We start from the raw sequence: 21,112 nt of genomic DNA, 5'->3' as shown, positions 1-21,112 counted from the left end.
CGCAGTAGTACTATGAGTCCCTGGCCTTATGCTGTATGGTGGGACACTTATGGTAAGTGGAGTGGCTGCCTGGCTATGTGCTTTCCTCAATTTATTACAATGTTATTAAGATGAGAGTGATATTTGTTCAGTTCCCATGAGTGTCATGCATGTCATCTTTAAGTAAAGACTTATAAGTTGCAGCAATTGAGGGGAAACGGATAGATAGGGGTGAAACAGAAACCCTCCAGGGCGAGTGCACACCATGACATAAAGGTTCAGACCTCTTGGCTGTTGGCCTCGCACATTCAGGGAGACACTAATTTATAACACCTAAATAACCATATTGATAATGGACCTAGCACCTCTAGGCCAAGGCTAAATATTAGAATATAAACAATATAACAATGCCCTATAACAAAGTATAACAATAAACATGTATTAATTGTGTAGGTCGGATATAGGAGCTACATAATGCGCTTTATGATCTTGTGTTTTTTTCACAACTTCAATCGTTTTTTCTAGAATTGTTAATCAATAATATGTATCCATAGACTGCAGTGAGTGCAGGGCACTGCTTGACGCCAGACAGTCACGTCATCAGGGGAAAAAAAGTTGTACAGTTGTTGACGTGTTTCTATTTCTGCGTGTGCTGGTTTCACTGCGTTACACTTTTTTTTAAATAGTTTTTATCTCAATCTTATCGCGATTGTGTTATGACAGTGATATCAGAAATGTCTTCTTTTTAAACAGTTGTTACTGATAACTAAGGTGCATCCATGTTGTGATAGTCGTACGAGTTCCACTGTATGGACTACATTCTGTCTGTCACCGGGAGTAGTGTGCGAGCTGTCAGGGGCGCACTGTCGAATAGAATCTGGACTGCCTCGACTTCGACTCGGGGAAATTCCGATGGCTCTTCCCCGGAACACTCTGGACCTGTGCACGACACCATTATCAACATGAACACAGGTGTGAGTATAGACTTGGAACCGAACTTGTTCAATGTGTAATGTTTCAGAGTTAAGACTACCGTAGATTAAGTCAGTCTGTGTTTTTTTTTAGAACAACCTACAGTATATTTTCAGTAGTCTTGTCATAAGGTCAAGAAGTTGCAATCCAATCACGAGTGATAGTTTACACATTTGCCTGCGCAGGCTTCTTAAAGCCACAGTCTGTAATTTCAACCAATTCAATATACCCAAATGCTTTATTTCGAATGCTATGGCTTACAAATACCACCATACAAATCTGAATTGTAACTTATACCCGAAAATCTAAGGATTCATTACCAAAAAGTGATGTCTGTGTGCTTTGATTGAAGGTTAGTGTTAACAGACAGCATTGTTGTGATACACATCTCCAATTCAGGCATTTTACAGTGGACACTATTCTACACTGTCATTGTTCACAACAGAACTGGTGTAACTCAATCCTCAAGCCTATGGTAATACATACTACTACAGGAATTGCCCAGTTTAACACACACACACTCGCACAGCTCTAAGCAGTTCCCTCGTCAGTTGGCCAACGCTTTCTTTACCTTACACACCAGTTCATGTAAGGGTCCTAGCCTGCTCATTCATCACAGTAGGGACAGAATGCCACTGAGGGGCTCTTCTCAGGCCTGTCTACCTGCCTCTCTCCTCTCAGTAGGGCCATGGCCTGCAGCCACACACACACACAAAGTAACACGCATACAGACACACACACACACTGTCTGCACTAGGGAGAACTAGAGGGACTGTTAATGAACTGGCCTCAGTGGCGTTTGGTTTCCCAGGAAGGCACAGTGGGCAGCAGAGCATGCATCTTATTAATCTCTGTCCTAATTAGACCAAACTATTATCCTGCTGACTGCTACAGAGCCCACTTTTTCTCAACTACAATACACACCCACCCACATATACACACACACACACACACACACACACACACACACACACACACACACACACACACACACACACACACACAGACACAGACACAGACACAGACACAGACAGACACACAGCCTTCTGGCTGCTACAGACCTGACTTGTTCTCAGCTGTAATACACCAGTGTCTATAATACTATTTGAAATCTTTCAAGTACTTTGAGCATTTATTTTATCTTGCCTGGAGTGCCAGGTGGTCAAGGAATGGGGATTGCACTTTTGGGAGTGTTCTATTGCAACAGGCAAGCTCAGTCAAGCACAGCTAAAGTATTGGGCATGATTTAAAATTGTATTTGAACCCAGGTCTGGAATAGGCCTACACATAATTGGATGTCTTTTTCATAATGTTGGAAAAAATAATTTACCACCAATTGTGTGGAACGTTTCATTTTGATGTACTGTGATGGTGTTGGATGGTGTCCTGTCTTTGTGGAGAAGAGTTAGGCCTATATCATATTGGTTTTTGATTGAACCTTTCTAGGAGTATAGGTCTCATTATGGATTTATTGGGATGGAGAAAAATAACTTAATGAAAATGTAATCCTCATTAACAATAGCAACTCCCAAATGTGAAATGCATTGAGGGCAAAAATATTTCCATATTAATTTTTAGGCATGTGCAAATGGTTAGGCATGTGCAAATAGCAAATCCGATTGAAGATTTGTAATGCTTCACTGGTTTAGCTCCAGTGTGTCCTCACAGTAACCCAACAAGCAGTGATTATTTCAATGATTATTAATTAAATAAACTAAAAAAAAATGTTATGAAGGTGTTACAGATGCTTTATAAGGGTGATTTAATGACGTCGTGAGCAATGATGCTTTGAGGTAAATAGGCGTAACAACCTTTGACCTTTCATTGTAAACAACAACAACTGTGTCATACTGTCATCATGTGCAGCAGTACTTTAGGCTACCGCACAGTGTTTGTATTGGCTACTTACTGATATAGACTGGCTACAATTCAACATGTTTAGTATGCCCAAGTGGAACTAACATACAGTGGCAAGAAAAGTATGTGAACCCTTTGGAATTACCTGGATTTCTGCATAAATTGGTAATACAATTTGATCTGATCTTCATCTAAGTCACAACAATAGTAAACACTGTGTGCTTAAACTAATAACACACAAATTATTGTATTTTATTTGTCTGTATTGAATACATCATTTAAACATGCGCAGTGTAGTGAACCCATAGGCTAATGACTTCTCCAAAAGCTAATTGGAGTCAGGAGTCAGCTAACCTGGAGTCCAATCAATGAGACGAGATTGGAGATGTTGGTTAGAGCTGCCCTGCCTTATAAAAAACACTCACAAAATTTGAGTGCTATTCACAAGATGCATTGCCTGATGTGAACCATGCCTCGAACAAAAGAGATCTCAGAAGACCTAAGATTAGGAATTGTTGACTTGCATAAAGCTGGAAAGGGTTACAAAAGTATCTCTAAAAGCCTTGATGTTCATCAGTCCACGAAAGACAAATGGTCTATAAAGGGAGAAAGTTCAGCACTGTTGCTACTCTCCCTAGGAGTGGCCGTCCTGCAAAGATGACTGCAAGAGCACAGTGCAGAATGCTCAATGAGGTTAAGAAGAATCGTAGAGTATCAACTAAAGACTTACTGAAATCTCTGGAACATGCTAACATTTCTGATGAGTCTACGATACGTAAAACACTAAAAAATAATGGTGTTCATGGGAGGACACCACAGAAGAAGCCACTGCTGTCCAAATAAAAAACATTGCTGCACGTCTGAAGTTCGCAAAAGAGCACCTGGATGTTCCACAGCGCTACTGGCAAAATATTCTGTCGACAGATGAAACTAAAGTTGAGTTGTTTGGAAGGAACACACAACACTGTGTGGAGGAAAAAAGGCACAGCACACCAACATCAAAACCTCATCCCAACTATAAAGTATGGTGGAAGGTGCATCATGGTTTGGGGCTGTTTTGCTGCCTCAGGGTCTGGACAGCTTGCTATCATCGACATAAAAATGAATTCCCAAGTTTATCAAGACATTTTGCAGGAGAATGTAAGGCTATCTGTCCGCCAATTGAAGCTCAACAGAAGTTGGGTGATACAACAGGACAACGACCCAAAATACAGAAGTAAATCAACAACAGAATGGCTTCAACAGAATAAACTACGCCTTCTGGAGTGGCCCAGTCAGAGTCCTGACCTCAACCTGATGGAGATGCTGTGGCATGACCTCAAGAGACTGGTTCACACCACACATCCAAAGAATATTGCTGAACTGAAAAAGTTTTGTAAAGAGGAATGGCCCAAAATTCCTCCTGACCGTTGTGCAGGGTCTGATCTGCAACTACAGAAAATGTTTGGTTGAGGTTTTTGCTGCCAAATGAGGGTCAACCAGTTATTAAATCCAGGGGTTCACATACTTTTCCCACCCTGCACTGTGAATATTTACACGGTGTGTTCAATAAAGACATGAAAACGTATAATTGTTTGTGTGTTATTAGTTTAAGCAGACTGTGTTTGTCTATTGTGGTGACTTAGATGATCAGATCAAATTATGACCAATTTATGCAGAAATCCAGGTAATTCCAAAGGGTTCACATACTTTTTCTTGCCACTGTACTTTCCTTTGAGATTCACCGCCAGTCCATTTTAAGCAACATGCTACTGTATGATGTACTGTACATCAAATAGTATCAAAGAGAAGGTTGGGTCACTAGAAAAACATAAACAGGGGAGCAAAATGCGTCACCTAATATTCTATTAAGAGATTATTATTGGACACTTCTGTCCATTAGATCTCTCTGTTACCTAGATACCAACAGTAGACACCTTCACAACAATCAAAGCAACATTTGCAGCGATGCATCTATCTGACCCTGCATGTTAAAGGGTGATCCCACTGATTTCTGCGGAGGTTGCAGTGGCAGCGTTATTTGTTTTTAGTCTTTTTTAGAGTTAATGCTAAACTGACAGGCCAGCAACCGCAGCCTGATTAGGAGGTCAATGTCTGACCAACCCTCCTCTCAATATACTGCTGTGACTGTCTAAGCAACACTCACATCAAACATCTTCTCAACGTCTTCTCGACCATAATTGAACGACGTGTTTACTGTTTACCTAGACTACCCATGAGCCTGAGCAACAACCCAATCCATTAATTTTTTTTCCTGTGAAATATTTTCTGTCAAAGAGTGTTTTAGTGAGGTGAGAGGATAAGATAAAGACTGAACATTAAAGCCGTCAGAAATCTGAGATGGAATGTGCTGGGTGGTGTTTGCTTCCTGGGAAATGTTCATCAAGTTGTCAACTCTCATTCCTGTGTGATAGTTAGTCACACAGATACATTTAAAGAATGGCTAATTTCCCCCCTGTGATCTCTGTGGACCATTGTGGTTGGACAGGGAGCTTAGCTGACTGTGGTTGGATGATTGATGATGTCATACAGTTGGTAGATTTCAGCTAAATGGTGGTGAGTCCAGTGGAGATAGCAGACTAGAGAGAGGTGGTAGATTTGTGATACATACTTTCTTCTGACCAAGGCCTGGCTGGCTGGTGAGTGACACTGGCTCACTGAGGATCAGTAGAGAGCGAGAATGCAGAGTTTTAGTTCTCCTTTTAGCTGAGCTCATCACTTCTCCTCACCTCAGGGTATTGATTCAGGCAGTAACCTGAGAGGTTGGTTGCTGTTGCAGCAGTCAGAGATGCAGAGAGCCAGAGGATCAACAGGTGAGCTCCTCCTCCTACAGCATTGATCCACAGGTAGAGAGGGTTGCATTCCAGTGTCCACATGCATTCTACAGTAGCCTACTTGTGTAGAATGCATGTAAAATACATTGCTTCATTCTGAGCATAATGCTATTATGGTTATTGGTGGGAATCGAGCTTTGCCTACTGGAGTCCTTTCGTCCTTGACCAACCAACAGACCAGGGGCCTTTTCAGTGACTATACATACACTATTACTGTATAATGTTTATATGCACAAGCCCCAGGTAACAAGAACATTGTTATTACATAGTTATTAAGGTTTTTGTGTATATTTTTTCCTCACATTTCTATTCGGGATTTCAAAAGATTTAATCAAATTATATACAGTGAGGGAAAAAAGTATTTGATCCCCTGCTGATTTTGTACGTTTGCCCACTGACAAAGAAATGATCAGTCTATAATTTTAATGGTAGGTTTATTTGAACAGTGAGAGACAGAATAACAACAAAAAAATCCAGAAAAACGCATGTCAAAAATGTTATAAATTGATTTGCATTTTAATTAGGGAAATAAGTATTTGACCCCCTCTCAATCAGAAAGATTTCTGGCTCCCAGGTGTCTTTTATACAGGTAACGAGCTGAGATTAGGAGCACACTCTTAAAGGGAGTGCTCCTAATCTCAGCTTGTTACCTGTATAAAAGACACCTGTCCACAGAAGCAATCAATCAATCAAATTCCAAACTCTCCACCATGGCCAAGACCAAAGAGCTCTCCAAGGATGTCAGGGACAAGATTGTAGACCTACACAAGGCTGGAATGGGCTACAAGACCATCGCCAAGCAGCTTGGTGAGAAGGTGACAACAGTTGGTGCGATTATTTGCAAATGGAAGAAACACAAAATAACTGTAAATCTCCCTCGGCCTAGGGCTCCATGCAAGATCTCACCTCATGGAGTTGCAATGATCATGAGAGCGGTGAGGAATCAGCCCAGAACTACACGGGAGGATCTTGTCAATGATCTCAAGGCAGCTGGGACCATAGTCACCAAGAAAACAATTGGTAACACACTATGCCGTGAAGAACTGAAATCCTGCAGCACCCGTAAGGTCCCCCTGCTCAAGAAAGCACATATACAGGCCCGTCTGAAGTTTGCCAATGAACATCTGAATGATTCAGAGGAGAACTGGGTGAAAGTGTTGTGGTCAGATGAGACCAAAATCGAGCTCTTTGGCATCAACTCAACTCGCCGTGTTTGGAGGTGGAGGAATGCTGCCTATGACCCCAAGAACACCATCCCCACCATCAAACATGGAGGTGGAAACATTATGCTTTGGGGGTGTTTTTCTGCTAAGGGGACAGGACAACTTCACCGCATCAAAGGGACGATGGACGGGGCCATGTACCGTCAAATCTTGGGTGAGAACCTCCTTCCCTCAGTCAGGGCATTGAAAATGGGTCGTGGATGGGTATTCCAGCATGACAATGACCCAAAACACACGGCCAAGGCAACAAAGGAGTGGCTCAAGAAGAAGCACATTAAGGTCCTGGAGTGGCCTAGCCGGTCTCCAGACCTTAATCCCATAGAAAATCTGTGGAGGAAGCTGAAGGTTCGAGATGCCAAACATCAGCCTCGAAACCTTAATGACTTGGAGAAGATCTGCAAAGAGGAGTGGGACAAAATCCCTCCTGAGATGTGTGCAAACCTGGTGGCCAACTACAAGAAACGTCCTAAGTCATGTTTTGCAGAGGGGTCAAATACTTATTTCCCTCATTAAAATGCAAATCAATTTATAACATTTTTTACATGCGTTTTTCTAGATTTTTTTGTTGTTATTCTGTCTCTCACTGTTCAAATAAACCTACCATTAAAATTATAGACTGATCATGTCTTTGTCAGTGGGCAAACGTACAAAATCAGCATGGGATCAAATACTTTTTTCCCTCACTGTATGTGATATCTAAATGTATTATTTCATTTTATAAACGATACAAAAATATATAGTCTAGCTACTGTATTCAGGAGACAGATAAACATGCTTTTTATGTTAAACCAATAAATAAATAAATAACAACTTGATTTACCAACTGAACATTGCACACAAGGCAATAACCCAGGAGCCGATGGAGAGATCATGGTGTGATTAGTCGCCCTGGAGTGCGTGCTAATGAGGCAGTCTGGATGGGGTGACACTCAACTGAGCCTGTGACAGCATCAGGGTTTGATTAATTGACCTGGAGCCAGTGTTAATGACGGGGCAGAGGCTGGACGAAGGGAGGGGGAGAAGGAGAGGAGAGGGTGTTCTGCTTAAAACACATTGACTGGTCTGCTCCCCCTCTCCTCTCCTCCCTGTCCTGACACAGAAGACACAACACCAAGTGCTGCTCCAGCAAAGTTTGGTCGTACTGGGTGGTGATGGTGCTGTATGTAGGGGAAAACTGACTGCATCATGCAGAGAGAGAGAGCGGGGGGAGAGCAATAGGGAGAGAGCGAGAGAGATAGGGAGATGGAAAGAGAGGGCGAGAGAGTGTTAGCAAAGGGATGTGGGCTGTCGCTGTGTGCTTCCTGGGTGTAGTTTGACAGCTCACTAACATGTGGACCACACCGCTCGCATTACGTGCGCAAGTATTGCAAAATAAATGTACACATACATGTTATTCAATCATTGCATCCACACTGCTCGCGCGCGTCTGCGTAACCAGGCGCTAAAATAGAACTTGGTTCTATTTGTGACCCTTGATGCTCTGCAAGTCCCGCCTCTCCCATCTCCTCATTGGTTTTTAGGAGCATATACCCACGTGGGTGATGGAAAGATGAACTGAGGTCCACACTCCAGTCCAGTTGGTGGTGGTAATGCACCTTAAAGTTGGTTGCCAACCGCCATATAAAGTCCAAAGAAGAAGAAGAAGCCTGAAGGAGGAGAGATTACTAGAAACAAACTCGGTTTACCTTTTTATCTGTGGATTAATTGTCAGAGTAGAGGACCTTGTGCATTTCAGGAAAAATAACAACCCGATGTTTATATCCCAGGACAAATTAGCTAGCAACAGCAAGCTAGCTAGCTAAATTGCCATACATGTTTAATGCTTTTCGACCTGTCTCCACATTAATATAGTTGGTTCAGAGTTTTTTTCATATTTCAACCTGCGTGTCCCGATAGCGTCTGGTGTGGGTGGACAAAATCAACATGCGCGCGATGGTGCACGCGCACGCCTGGTCTAGTCAGCATGTAAGCCAATGCATATTCATTACAATGGCTGCCGTGCTGTTATCGCCCCATTAGAGTCAGGGAAGTCAAGGCCATGTCTCACCTTATATATATACTGTATATGGAATAAGTTATACGTTTGCCTCCTTGTGCGTTTTCTGAACTTTATGGGCCTGTCATACAGAACATGTCTGAGGATGTTATTGTAAAGTACTATGTATCAACATGTTGTGACTGGTGTAATTACACTTTTACTACACAGGTATAAGAGATGAAGAGAACTTAATGTAAAGTGTTACCAGTAGGTGCCCTCCACCCCTCAACACCCTGTCCTGAGAAGCTACATGACTTACCTAGCTAAATAAAATTAATGGCAGTATACTGTAAGTAGGACCCCTCCCTCCCCTCTCCAACCCCTCACCTCTCCTCTCCATCCCCTCACCTCACCTCTCCTCTCCATCCCCTCACCACACCTCTCCTCTCCATCCCCTCACCACACCTCTCCTCTCCACCCCCTCACCACACCTCTCCTCTCCACCCCCTCACCTCACCTCTCCAACCCCTCATCTCTCCACCCCCTCACCTCTCCTCTCCTCTCATCCCCTCACCTCACCTCTCCTCTCCATCCCCTCCCCTCTCCTCTCCATCCCCTCACCTCTCCTCTCCTCTCCATCCCCTCACCTCACCTCTCCACCCCCTCACCTCTCCTCTCCACCCCCTCACCTCGCCTCTCCACCCCCTCACCTCTCCTCTCCATCCCCTCACCTCTCCTCTCCACCCCCTCACCTCACCTCTCCTCTCCATCCCCTCACCACACCTCTCCTCTCCATCCCCTCACCACACCTATCCTCTCCACCCCCTCACCTCACCTCTCCTCTCCATCCCCTCACCACACCTCTCCTCTCCACCCCCTCACCTCACCTCTCCAACCCCTCATCTCTCCACCCCCTCACCTCTCATCTCCACCCCTCACCTCTCCTCTCCTCCCCTCTCCATCCCCTCATCTCTCCTCTCCATCCCCTCACCTCACCTCTCCTCTCCACCCCCTCACCTCACCTCTCCACCCCTCACCTCTCCTCTCCATCCCATCACCTCACCTCTCCAACCCCTCATCTCGCCACCCCCTCACCTCTCCTCTCCATCCCCTCACCTCACCTCTCCACCCCCTCACCTCTCCTCTTCTCTCCATCCCCTCACCTCACCTCTCCATCCCCTCACCTCACCTCTCCACCCCCTTACCTCACCTCTCCACCCCCTCACCTCTCCTCTTCTCTCCATCCCCTCACCTCACCTCACCTCTCCACCCCCTTACCTCACCTCTCCACCCCCCCCCATCTCACCTCTCCACCCCCTCCCTCAACCTTCACAACCCCCTGGCCAGACAGACCAGCTACATTATAAAGTACTGTAGAGTAGAGCACCTTTTCATTACCACAGACAGAGCTCTTGCCTCCTCTGCTGTTAACAGGAGTGAGTGAGGGGCTGCTATAAATAACTTTACATCCGCCACTAAACCATGGTGCGGAGAGGAAATTACCTGGCTGTGTATTAGTGTAGGCTAGCTAGGGAAATGAACAGGACATTACAAACAAATTCTCCCCCTGCGCTGTTCCCCTGCAAAGCATTTGTTAACGCACAGGAGGGGGGCATATTTATTTCTTTGGACTTCACTTTGGAATCCAGATACAGCCATTTGCACTGAAACACTGTCTCAATTCCAATCTACTGGCCTGCAACATTCTTAAGGAACAGGGACGTTGGTCACCAGTTGCTGTTCATTGCTATTCCTCTGTGTGTGTGGTAGAGTGTGGTAGAATGTGTGTGTGGTATGAACCTGCAGGGCTGTACAACACTAATCACAGAGTCAGAGAGAAGAGCTGTACACATCTCCTGTTCCACTGCCTACCCTACCTACCCTCTCTGCCCCACAGATCCCTGTCAACAAACACATTCTAGAACTAGCTAAGGTCAGCTTGACCGTAACGCATTCTCACCGACTTGAACTCATGTGGCCCAATGCATGCCTACCTGGCTATCTCACAGGGAAGGAACTCCCCATAGGTATCCTTCAGGCTAGTGATAGAAACCAGTCACAGTCATCATCATGCAGGCATTCTCTGCTGCTGCGGTCCTCCTTGTGACTATTAGACTACATCTTGGCATGAGTTACATCTTTGTTTTCTAATTATACAGCCTTCCTTTCAGTAAGTTGCAAGACCGGACTCACACACTGTTCAGCACCAGTGTTGTGTTTTCATTTCAAATGCCAAAAATAATGTTAGATGGTAATTTTCCATGAAGAACAATTGGGGGACTTGCTTTAACTCTTTAAAAGTATTTTTGTGGTAGTGGGAGAAGTTTAAATTGTTTTACTTAAGAGAAGCCATTAAATATAGTCAAAGTAACATTTTGTAAAATAATTGGTCTGATTACTTTGATAGACGACAATATCAACCTTATTACTTTGGATACAACAGTAGTAGGCCTGATTACCAACAATGACGAGACAGCATACAGGGAGGAGGTGAGGGCCCTGGCGGAGTGGTGCCAGGAAAATAACCTCTCCCTCAACGTCAACAAAACAAAGGAGCTGATCGTGGACTTCAGGAGACAGCAGAGGGGGGCACGCCCCCATCCACATAGACAGGACCACATTTGGAGAAGGTGAAAAGCTTAAAGCTCCATGGCGTACACATCACTGACAATCTGAAATGGTCCACCCACACAGACAGTGTGGTGAAGAAGGTTCAACATTGCCTCTTCAACCTCAGGAGGCTGAAGAAATTTGGCTTGGCCCCTAAAACCCTCACAAACTTTTCCAGATGCACAATTGAGGTCATCCTGTCGGGCTGTATCACCGCCTAGTACGGCAACTGCACCGCCCGCAACTGCAGGGCTCTCCAGAGTGTGGTGCGATCTGCCCAACGCATCACCGGGGGCACACTGCTTGCCCTCCAGGACACCTACAGCACCCGATGTCACAGGAAGGCCAAAAAGATAATCAAGGACATCAACCACCCGAGTCACGGCCTGTTCACCCCGCTATCATCCAGAAGGCGAGGTCAGTACAGGTGCATCAAAGCTGGGACCGAGAGACTGAAAAACAGCTTCTATCTCAAGACCATCAGACTGTTAAATAGCCAACACTAGCCGGCTACCACCCGGTTACTCAACCCTGCACCTTAGAGGCTGCTGCCCTTTGTACTGTACATAGACATGGAATCACTGGTCACTTTAATAATAGAACACTAGTCACTTTAATAATGTTTACATACTGTTTTACTCATTTCATATGTATATACTGTATTCTAGTCAATGCCACTCCGACGTTGCTCGTCCTAATATTTATATATTTCTTTCATTCTTTTACTTTTAGATTTGTGTGTATTGTTGTGAATTCTTAGATACTACCGCACTGTTGGAGCTAGGAACACAAGCATTTCGTTACACTCGCAATAACATCTGCTAAATATGTGTATGTGACCAATACAATTTGATTTGATGCGGCAGCTAGATCACACATTTCATTGTAAATAACTACACTCAGACTACTACACTTTACTAGAATACCACAGTATATGACAACTGTAATAAAGAAGTACAGAAAACAATGAGTCTGTATGTTTTCAAGTTTGAACAGCGTTTCTAGCTTAAACGTTGTAAGAGGAGTAGGGTGCTAAAGAATAATAATAATAAGCCAGAAGTATGACAAAGATTTAAAGTGGGATGTTTGCTGTCGCAAGTCACATTAATTAAATGAAGAGCAACAGTATATCAGCTGTGGTGGTATAACTGTTGCTTTAATTCTGTTTCTTTTCGAGAGAGAAAGATGCAAATTGAATTAGATAACATGACCTTGACCCACATCTGTGAAATCTGGTGTTACACAACCCACTGTTTTTGCTGAGATAATCATTTAATGAGACTGGCTGTGGCCCCAGGCACAGTTGCTCCCATTATTTGTGACTTTCATCTCGCTTAGTTGCCATCTCGCACTCTAAAACACAACGCTTGTATTCGCAGTATGCACTGCACAATTGAAAAAATATATATTCAATGCTGTTGTTTAGTGTGCAACAATGTGTCACACAAACAGAACATTTGATTAACTGAGTAACTTATTTTGTGATGACAGTGTTTAATCAATTGTCTCCTATAGATCTCATTTTGGGAAATTCATTATAAATGTCAATTTTTGTTACTTGATAACATGTAGATAACACTGTGTACAGAATGTTATTTTTGCCCTAGCAGAAAATAGCTGAGTTTATCTGGCAGGCTGTTTGTTAGAAGTGAACAGGTTCTCTGTAAAGGGGCAAGGGGGGTTATCATGTGTTCCTATGGTGTCGACCCACTGAGATCAGATTATCCTTTGTTGTTTAACGTTGTGGTTCTGCTCTGCTCCCAGAGTGAAGAAATGGCTGTGTTTCTGGTGGCACATCATCACACTCCATGTTGTGGTTCAAATTTAGACTATTCTCTCCCTCACTATGCAACACCCTGCAGCTGTGAATGTAGCTCTAAGTCTCTCCCTACCCCTCTCTCTCTCTCTCTCTCTCTCTCTCTCTCTCTCTCTCTCTCTCTCTCTCTCTCTCTCTCTCTCTAATGTATCTCTCTCTTTCTAATGTATATTTCTCTTTCTGCTCTCTCTGTAGCTCTCTCTTGCTTTCTGCTCTCTCTCTTTCTCATATTGGTTTTAGAATCAGGTGATATGTATTCTTGGTCTTGGCTTAGCCCTCATACCACCATGCCAGTGTTTTGGTATCACATTAGTGTTATGTCTATGACCTGAAACAATATGTAACAGAGCTTCATGTCAGATACACTGCTGTCATACAACTGTATTAGTGGGGTGTCAAATAAACCAAAAGAGACAGCAGGGACACCATACTGTATACAGTGAGGGAAAAAAGTATTTGATCCCCTGCTGATTTTGTACGTTTGCCCATTGACAAAGAAATGATCAGTCTATAATTGTAATGGTAGGTTTATTTGAACAGTGAGAGACAGAATAACAACAAAATCCAGAAAGACGCATGTCAAAAATGTTATAAATTGATTTGCATTTTAATGAGGGAAATAAGTATTTGACCCCCTCTCAATCAGAAAGATTTCTGGCTCCCAGGTGTCTTTTTATACAGGTAACGAGCTGAGATTAGGAGCACACTCTTAAAGGGAGTGCTCCTAATCTCAGCATGTTACCTGTATAAAAAGACACCTGTCCACAGAAGCAATCAATCAATCAGATTCCAAACTCTCCACCATGGCCAAGACCAAAGAGCTCTCCAAGGATGTCAGGGACAAGATTGTAGACCTACACAAGGCTGGAATGGGCTACAAGACCATCGCCAAGCAGCTTGGTGAGAAGGTGACAACAGTTGGTGCGATTATTCGCAAATGGAAGAAACACAAAAGAACTGTCAATCTCCCTCGGCCTGGGGCTCCATGCAAGGTCTCACCTCGTGGAGTTGCAATGATCATGAGAACGGTGAGGAATCAGCCCAGAACTACACGGGAGGATCTTGTCAATGATCTCAAGGCAGCTGGGACCATAGTCACCAAGAAAACAATTGGTAACACACTACGCTGTGAAGTACTGAAATCCTGCAGCGCCCGCAAGGTCCCCCTGCTCAAGAAAGCACATATACAGGCCCGTTTGAAGTTTGCCAATGAACATCTGAATGATTCAGAGGAGAACTGGGTGAAAGTGTTGTGGTCAGATGAGACCAAAATCGAGCTCTTTGGCATCAATTCAACTCGCCGTGTTTGGAGGAGGAGGAATGCTGCCTATGATCCCAAGAACACCATCCCCACCGTCAAACATGGAGGTGGAAACATTATGCTTTGGGGGTGTTTTTCTGCTAAGGGGACAGGACAACTTCACAGCATCAAAGGGACGATGGACGGGGCCATGTACCGTCAAATCTTGGGTGAGATCCTCCTTCCCTCAGCCAGGGCATTGAAAATGGGTCGTGGATGGGTATTCCAGCATGACAATGGCCCAAGGCAACAAAGGAGTGGCTCAAGAAGAAGCACATTAAGGTCCTGGAGTGGCCTAACCAGTCTCCAGACCTTAATCCCATAGAAAATCTGTGGAGGGAGCTGAAGGTTCGAATTGCCAAACATCAGCCTCGAAACCTTAATGACTTGGAGAAGTTCTGCAAAGAGGAGTGGGACAAAATCCCTCCTGAGATGTGTGCAAACCTGGTGGCCAACTACCAGAAACGTCTGACCTCTGTGATTGCCAACAAGGGTTTTGCCACCAAGTACTAAGTCATGTTTTGCAGAGGGGTCAAATACTTATTCCCTCATTAAAATGCAAATCAATTTATAACATTTTTCTGGATTTCTTTGTTGTTATTCTGTCTCTCTCTGTTCAAATAAACCTACCATTAAAATTATAGACTGATCATGTCTTTGTCAGTGGGCAAACGTACAAAATCAGCAGGGGATCAAATACTTTTTTCCCTCACTGTATATGCTTCAATGCACATCTGTTCATCGTTTGATCACCAAAGCTATCTCAGGCTTTATAGTGCATTTGACAGACTGCAAACATTAAACCTACTACATTGCCTATCATTGTGAATACAGAGTGGAGTCATGGCTACAGCTCCACCTGAAGCAGCTCCTCCTCTTCTCTCCCTCTTCAGTGCAGTGAGTCCTGAGCCCCAGAAATAGAATGGCTGCATGGCGAATGACTCGTTTTCAGCCGAGCTGCTCTGTGACAAAGACAGAAGAAGTAAAGGACTTGTTAGGCTTCTGATCTGATCTGCTGCACATAGCCTACATACTGTACATAATGGGGTGAACCTAGCCGACTGAGATATGTGCACTGTACTGTACTGTAAGCCTTCCACCCCCAGCCCTCGGCCCCTGCTCTCTCCCAGCCCCATCCATGTGATCTCATATCCAGCCCTATACCCCCAGCCCCAGTCCTATCCCCCAGCCCCTTAACCCCATACCCCCACATACCTATACCCCATAGAATACCTGAGTCATGACCCTTTCCTGTCTCCCCTAGCCCCAGCTCCATCCCTAGTCCAAGTTCTCAGATCCTGCCTTCAGCCCCCTCGATCTCCCCTCCCTCCCAGTCCTCCTCAGTTCGTCATGGAGGTCAAGGTGCTGTGTGTCTGCTGTGAGAGGAGAGGCAGCAGCAGGGGGAAGATAAGGTGAATGGGAATCAACGCATGTCATTGTGCTGCGTGGTGGAAGGCTACATAGAGAGAGAGGGAACGAGAGAGAGGAGGAGAGCGAGAGAAGAAGAGGGAGAGCTAGAGTGGTGAGAGCTTGCGAGGAGAGGGAGAGCAAAAGAGGCTCCACTCCGCTCACATCGCAGGCTGACTGGCTCGCACGCTCACTGTTGACGAATGAGCTGTCTACCCGTGTGTCTGGGAAACGGTGGCTTGTGACAAGGCAAGCTGGGGAGAGAGAGGAACATGAACGTAATGCGTACCTTGCCTCGCTTGTTTTCAGATACCGGCCAGAAGAAGACTCAGGAGAAGAAGGATGGCAGCAGACGCATGTCGTTCCAGAGACCCAAAGGAACCGTTGAGTATGCTGTAAGTAAACAGGGTTTCAGACTGTGTCTTCTCTGTCTGGGTGTTTTTAATGCTTTTTACTGCTGCTACTGCTGTGCTTCTGTGTGTCTACTGGCTGTTGCCCTGCTGTTGTGTTGGTGTGTTATGAAAATGAGCCTGGCCATGCTGGCTCACATCGTTGTGTGTGTGTGTGTGTGTGTGTGTGTGTGTGTGTGTGTGTGTGTGTGTGTGTGTGTGTGTGTGTGTGTGGAGGGAGGGAGAGAACGAAGCGTTTAGTATTTTGCTACAGTCGCACGTGTGCATCGTTCGATGTCTGTTTACATAAAGGGTGACTTTTTTATCGCCAGCCAGAGCTATTGCCTTTCTACCGTATGATGGGAATGTAATAGATTAGACATGTGTATCAATCCTGTTCCATTTTGCATTCTGATGTATAGGAGGAGAGAGGATTGTAGCTGTGTACGTATGTATGTTTTGGCCGGGGGGGGGGGGAGAGAGAGAGAGAGAGAGAGAGAATCTGTCTACTGCAGTCAGAATGTGTAGTCTATTTGTTATTCTATTCATTCTGTGTGGCGCTTAGCAGCGAGCATTCCACCGCTGTTTACGAATTACGTTCCACCTGGTGTTGTCATTTCTAATGATTTGGCATCTCTGTTGTGTGAGAGTGAGACAGACCCGTATCCAGTGACCTGAAAATGGAGCCTGTCTCTGCTGCTGCTCTGGCTGGTAGTGTTCTTGAAATGACCCTCAAATCCAGCTTCAGTCAGGCAGGTTTCTCTCTTCTCTTCTCGTCTCTCCCTGGTAACGCTGCATAGGGAAGTGGAATGCAGTGGAGCTTGATCAGCCTGGCCACGGAGGAGAGGAGAGGAGGGAGGGAGGGAGGAGAGGGAAAGCTGGTGGCCACAGCTATCATTTAGCCAGCACATTGATTTCCGCCTTGTTTGATGACATGGTTCAGCATCCAGAGACATTTTGTATTTCCTCTCTCTCTCTCTTTTAGTAATTGCTCTGCTGCTTTGATTCAGCAGTGATTGCGTGCGTCCTTCCAATGCTTTCTGTTATCTCTGGTGTTGCTGTTGCACTTGGCACCTTTTGGACAGGTGTCATTCAGAACAGCCCCTACCCCCACCTCTGAGCCGCTCTTACCACCTCCCCTCAGAACAGACCTGGCTGTCTCTCTGTGCCACAGGGTGATTGACAAGCCAGTTGTTTTATGCTGGGGCGTGAAAAGTGTACAATGGCAGGAGGACAGGACAGGATATTTGTCAAAGGAAAGGCAGTTTGTCATGGACTGGTGTTGGGGGGGAGAGAGACAGAGAGGGGGTGTTACAGTGGATAAACATTAGATTCAGGGAAAATATGCTTATATCATATCTCACTCACACAACAGCACGCACCACCATCTCCCCAGCCTGCTGGCCACTACACCCCCCCTTCTCTCTCTCTCTGTCTCTCTCTCTGTCTCTCTCTCTCTCTGTGTTTCTCTCTCTCTCTTTTTCTCTCTCTCTCTCTCTCTGTGTTTCTCTCTCTCTCTCTCTCTCTGTGTTTCTCTCTCTCTCTCTTTCTCCTGCGGGAAGGATCCCAGATAATATTGTGATGGATGGAGGGACCCATGCCAACGGTTGTGTGAAGTTTCCAGTCATGACATGCTGCAACGCCGGCCTTTAGAGAGTTTTTAAGGTTGTGTGGCATGGCTACCTCCATCCCTCACACACACAGACACACATACACAGCACCTACACACACGTGCGTGCATAGAGACATACACACACACAGCACCCGTCCTACGAGATAGCCCTAGATGCATGGAGACTTTCCCAGTGATTGAGAAGCGGCTTTATCTTAAACTGATCTTCCACGCTGTGCTGTGCTGCGCTGGGCCTGGGGACGGATGGCTACTGTTTCCATCCGTTCTCACCAGATAGATACGTTTATAATCCGCTGCCTGGTGCCTACAGCAAAGGAAAGGGAGGCTTTGCTGCTTTATCAAATATTATGATCTCTCTCCGCCTAGAGACAGATAACGCCTTCTCATTCTGATGGGCACACCTATTGGCTGACCTTCAGCCAATTACAAATGGTGTTTGTTTGAACTCCAGGAAGTAGAGGGGAATGGAATGGACTACACTGTCGTTCCATGTCATTTCAGCAAGCCATCTCAGATTGTCCTGAAATCGTTTCTGTAGTTAGAAAAAGATAAGATTAGCATTCCTGCAACATTATTTTGTTGAAATATAATTGATTGCACCCAAATTGGCCATTTTGAATTATAGGATTCATTTAATATTCAATAAATATAGTACATAACATCTGATTTGGACCCCAAAAATTCTAACAATGAAGAAGACATGGATGAAATTATGGATCAAATTATATTTCAACAAAATAATGTTGCATATTTTTCTAGCTACAGAAACGATTTCAGAACATTCTGATGGTGGGTGTCGAAATCCTCTTTCTTGTGCTTTTTGAGGTGGAATGACCCTACAGCAACGGTGAGACATTTTAATGTGTCTTAATACTGCAGTTAATGACTCTACACATCTTCCAGTTGTGTGGTAATTCAGCACAGTGTTAGGTAAGGACTCCTAATGACTGTAGTATGCACTGTGCCGCGCTGCAGGTAGGGTGTGTGTGTGTGTGTGTGTGTGTGTGTGTGTGTGTGTGTGTGTGTGTGTGTGTGTGTGTGTGTGTGTGTGCGTGCGCGCGTGTGTGTTGAATTGATTACTGGAAATGGATGAGTCAGTCAGTGTGGGACTGCGTCCTCACAATCACTCCTTTGATAGCATTATTCACACTGGTGTGGGGCCAGAATGGGCCCACTGTTTCAGGCTTTTCACATCTGTATGTATGTGAGAGAGAGAGATGAGAGGAGAGGCCAGTCATCAGCACTGTCACCACCCACTCTGTCACAATAACAACTCTGAGGAGCAGCAGTCAAATGTCAACGCATGTGCTGCAGCTCCACTATCTTCTCACCTACTATAAGCACCATGCTTATTGGAGATGTAGTAGCCATGGCAATGCCAAGTTCTGTTAGCTTCTTCTAGGCCAATGTATGTGTCCCATATGGTTCCTATTAGGGATGTAACGATTCACCAATATGCATCGGTCCCCGGTTCAAATGTTTAAGTAGAAATGGTCATTGAAATGTTTAAACTTTTTTTTAAACAATTATAATTAATGCAACAGTTGGGCATTGGATGATGATACTCCCAAATTTGTGAATTGTTATAATCCATCAGATATTGACTGAATTATAGCATATAAAACACTTTACTGGCATGGACAAATAATGGAGTTCAGTGATTTTGGTGGGAATTCAGGTAATTTATTGTAATTTTGTATTTATTCGTTATAAACAAATGTAATGATAGGTGCCTAATTTGCATAAACACACTGACGTTTTTACATATATGCATATATGCATAAATTAACATAAAGGGGGGAACAGGGCTGCAACCACCAAACACTTGCTGTCTACCCTACCTGCGCTCTCTAGACTGCCTCATGAATTACTGTTGTTGTCACGTTCTCTTGCATAATTCAACGTGTGTCAATAGCAGGATACCCTCGGATTAAAAATCAACACACTTGGCTTGAATTGGAGTCACGGTCTCCTTTGCTGTGCTGTTTCCTCTGCCTCTGACTGGGAGAATGTCTGTCCTAGCTGTCAGTTGTAATAGCTGTAAAATTAGGCATCTGAATGATGAACAACGGCACAGCAGTGGCACACACAGTGCATGCCATTAGGGTAGTAAAGACAAAGTCGCTATGGCAACTGTCATCCCATATGCACATAGCCAGGCTTCATCAGACAGGCTGCATTGTAAGCCTCTGGAGCCGATAGTCCTTCTGATATTACATTCTGGGTGATTAAACCATTTGCAGAATGTAAAATCTATATTCATTCCTGTTTGATTACGCACTCTGACTCATTACAATGTGATGATTGTGATTCACCTGTCTGATATGTTTTTCTTTTTTTCACTTTTCTTTTTCAGTGACTCACATTTCACCTTGTTTTGGATTCTATCAGTTTTGACGTGGGTTTATTGGGAATTGAATTGGCTTGATTGATCCCTGGATTAGAGAATTTTCTCTCTCTCTCTCTCTCTCTCTCTCTCTCTCTATATATATATATATATATATATATATATATATATATATATATATATATATATATATATATATAATGCATTTACTGTATCTGGGCCAGGTTATAGCTTACTTAGCAAGCATCAACATGATGGTAGGCTACACTGCTGTTCCACGGGTCTGTCCAGTCTGATGTTCCACCACAGGGTAGAGTTTTGGACATGTGTGTCTTTTTATGGCACCATTAGTCAGCTCTGTCTGTCTGTCCTTCTTGAATCAGTTTGTCCTCTCAGTCAGACAAGGTGACCATTACCAGTCACCAGGATGTCTGTAACATACTGTATGTATGTGTGTGTGTGTCTGGTGTGTGTGTCCTCCTAATATTGGATTGTCTAACAGTTAGGCAATACGCATATAATAATTAGAATTGTTAATTCATGATTCCCATCAACAGGCAGTAAATTACTGTCCAATAGGGAAACAGTGTTGAAACAGGTTGTATTTGTGCCGAAATGCATGGTGCTGAATTGAGGCGCTAAAGCTAAAAATAAATAGTCCATGGATGAGATGTTAGCAAATGGTACTCAGGAAGAATCAATGCAGTGTGCTGCTACTGCTGAACTAGTCTGGATGAAAGACTGTACTGCCTGCATTAGTGTTGGCG

The 21,112-nt window shown here is 44.3% G+C and overlaps 1 protein-coding gene across 6 annotated transcripts in view; it reads left to right on the top strand.

The window, feature by feature from the left end:
• The window catches only part of LOC311126928 (oxidation resistance protein 1-like), an 84,004-nt gene that overhangs the window by 21,133 nt on the left and 41,759 nt on the right, over positions 1-21,112 (top strand). For 4 of the 6 annotated variants that reach the window (XM_084158638.1, XM_084158636.1, XM_084158637.1 and 1 more), the window contains exons 1-2: positions 592-951; positions 16,286-16,371. In XM_084158638.1, the coding sequence (XP_084014764.1) occupies positions 789-951; positions 16,286-16,371 (249 nt within the window). In that variant the 5' untranslated portion in view covers positions 592-788. Of the gene's footprint in view, positions 1-591; positions 952-16,285; positions 16,372-21,112 lie in introns of those variants that run through there. The other 2 variants (XM_084158640.1, XM_084158639.1) reach the window with 1 other exon arrangement.

This window comes from Coregonus lavaretus, assembly GCF_964263955.1.
Source record: "Coregonus lavaretus genome assembly, chromosome: 3".
Taxonomy (NCBI): Eukaryota; Metazoa; Chordata; class Actinopteri; order Salmoniformes; family Salmonidae; genus Coregonus; species Coregonus lavaretus.
This window is presented reverse-complemented; position numbering and strand designations above follow the sequence as displayed.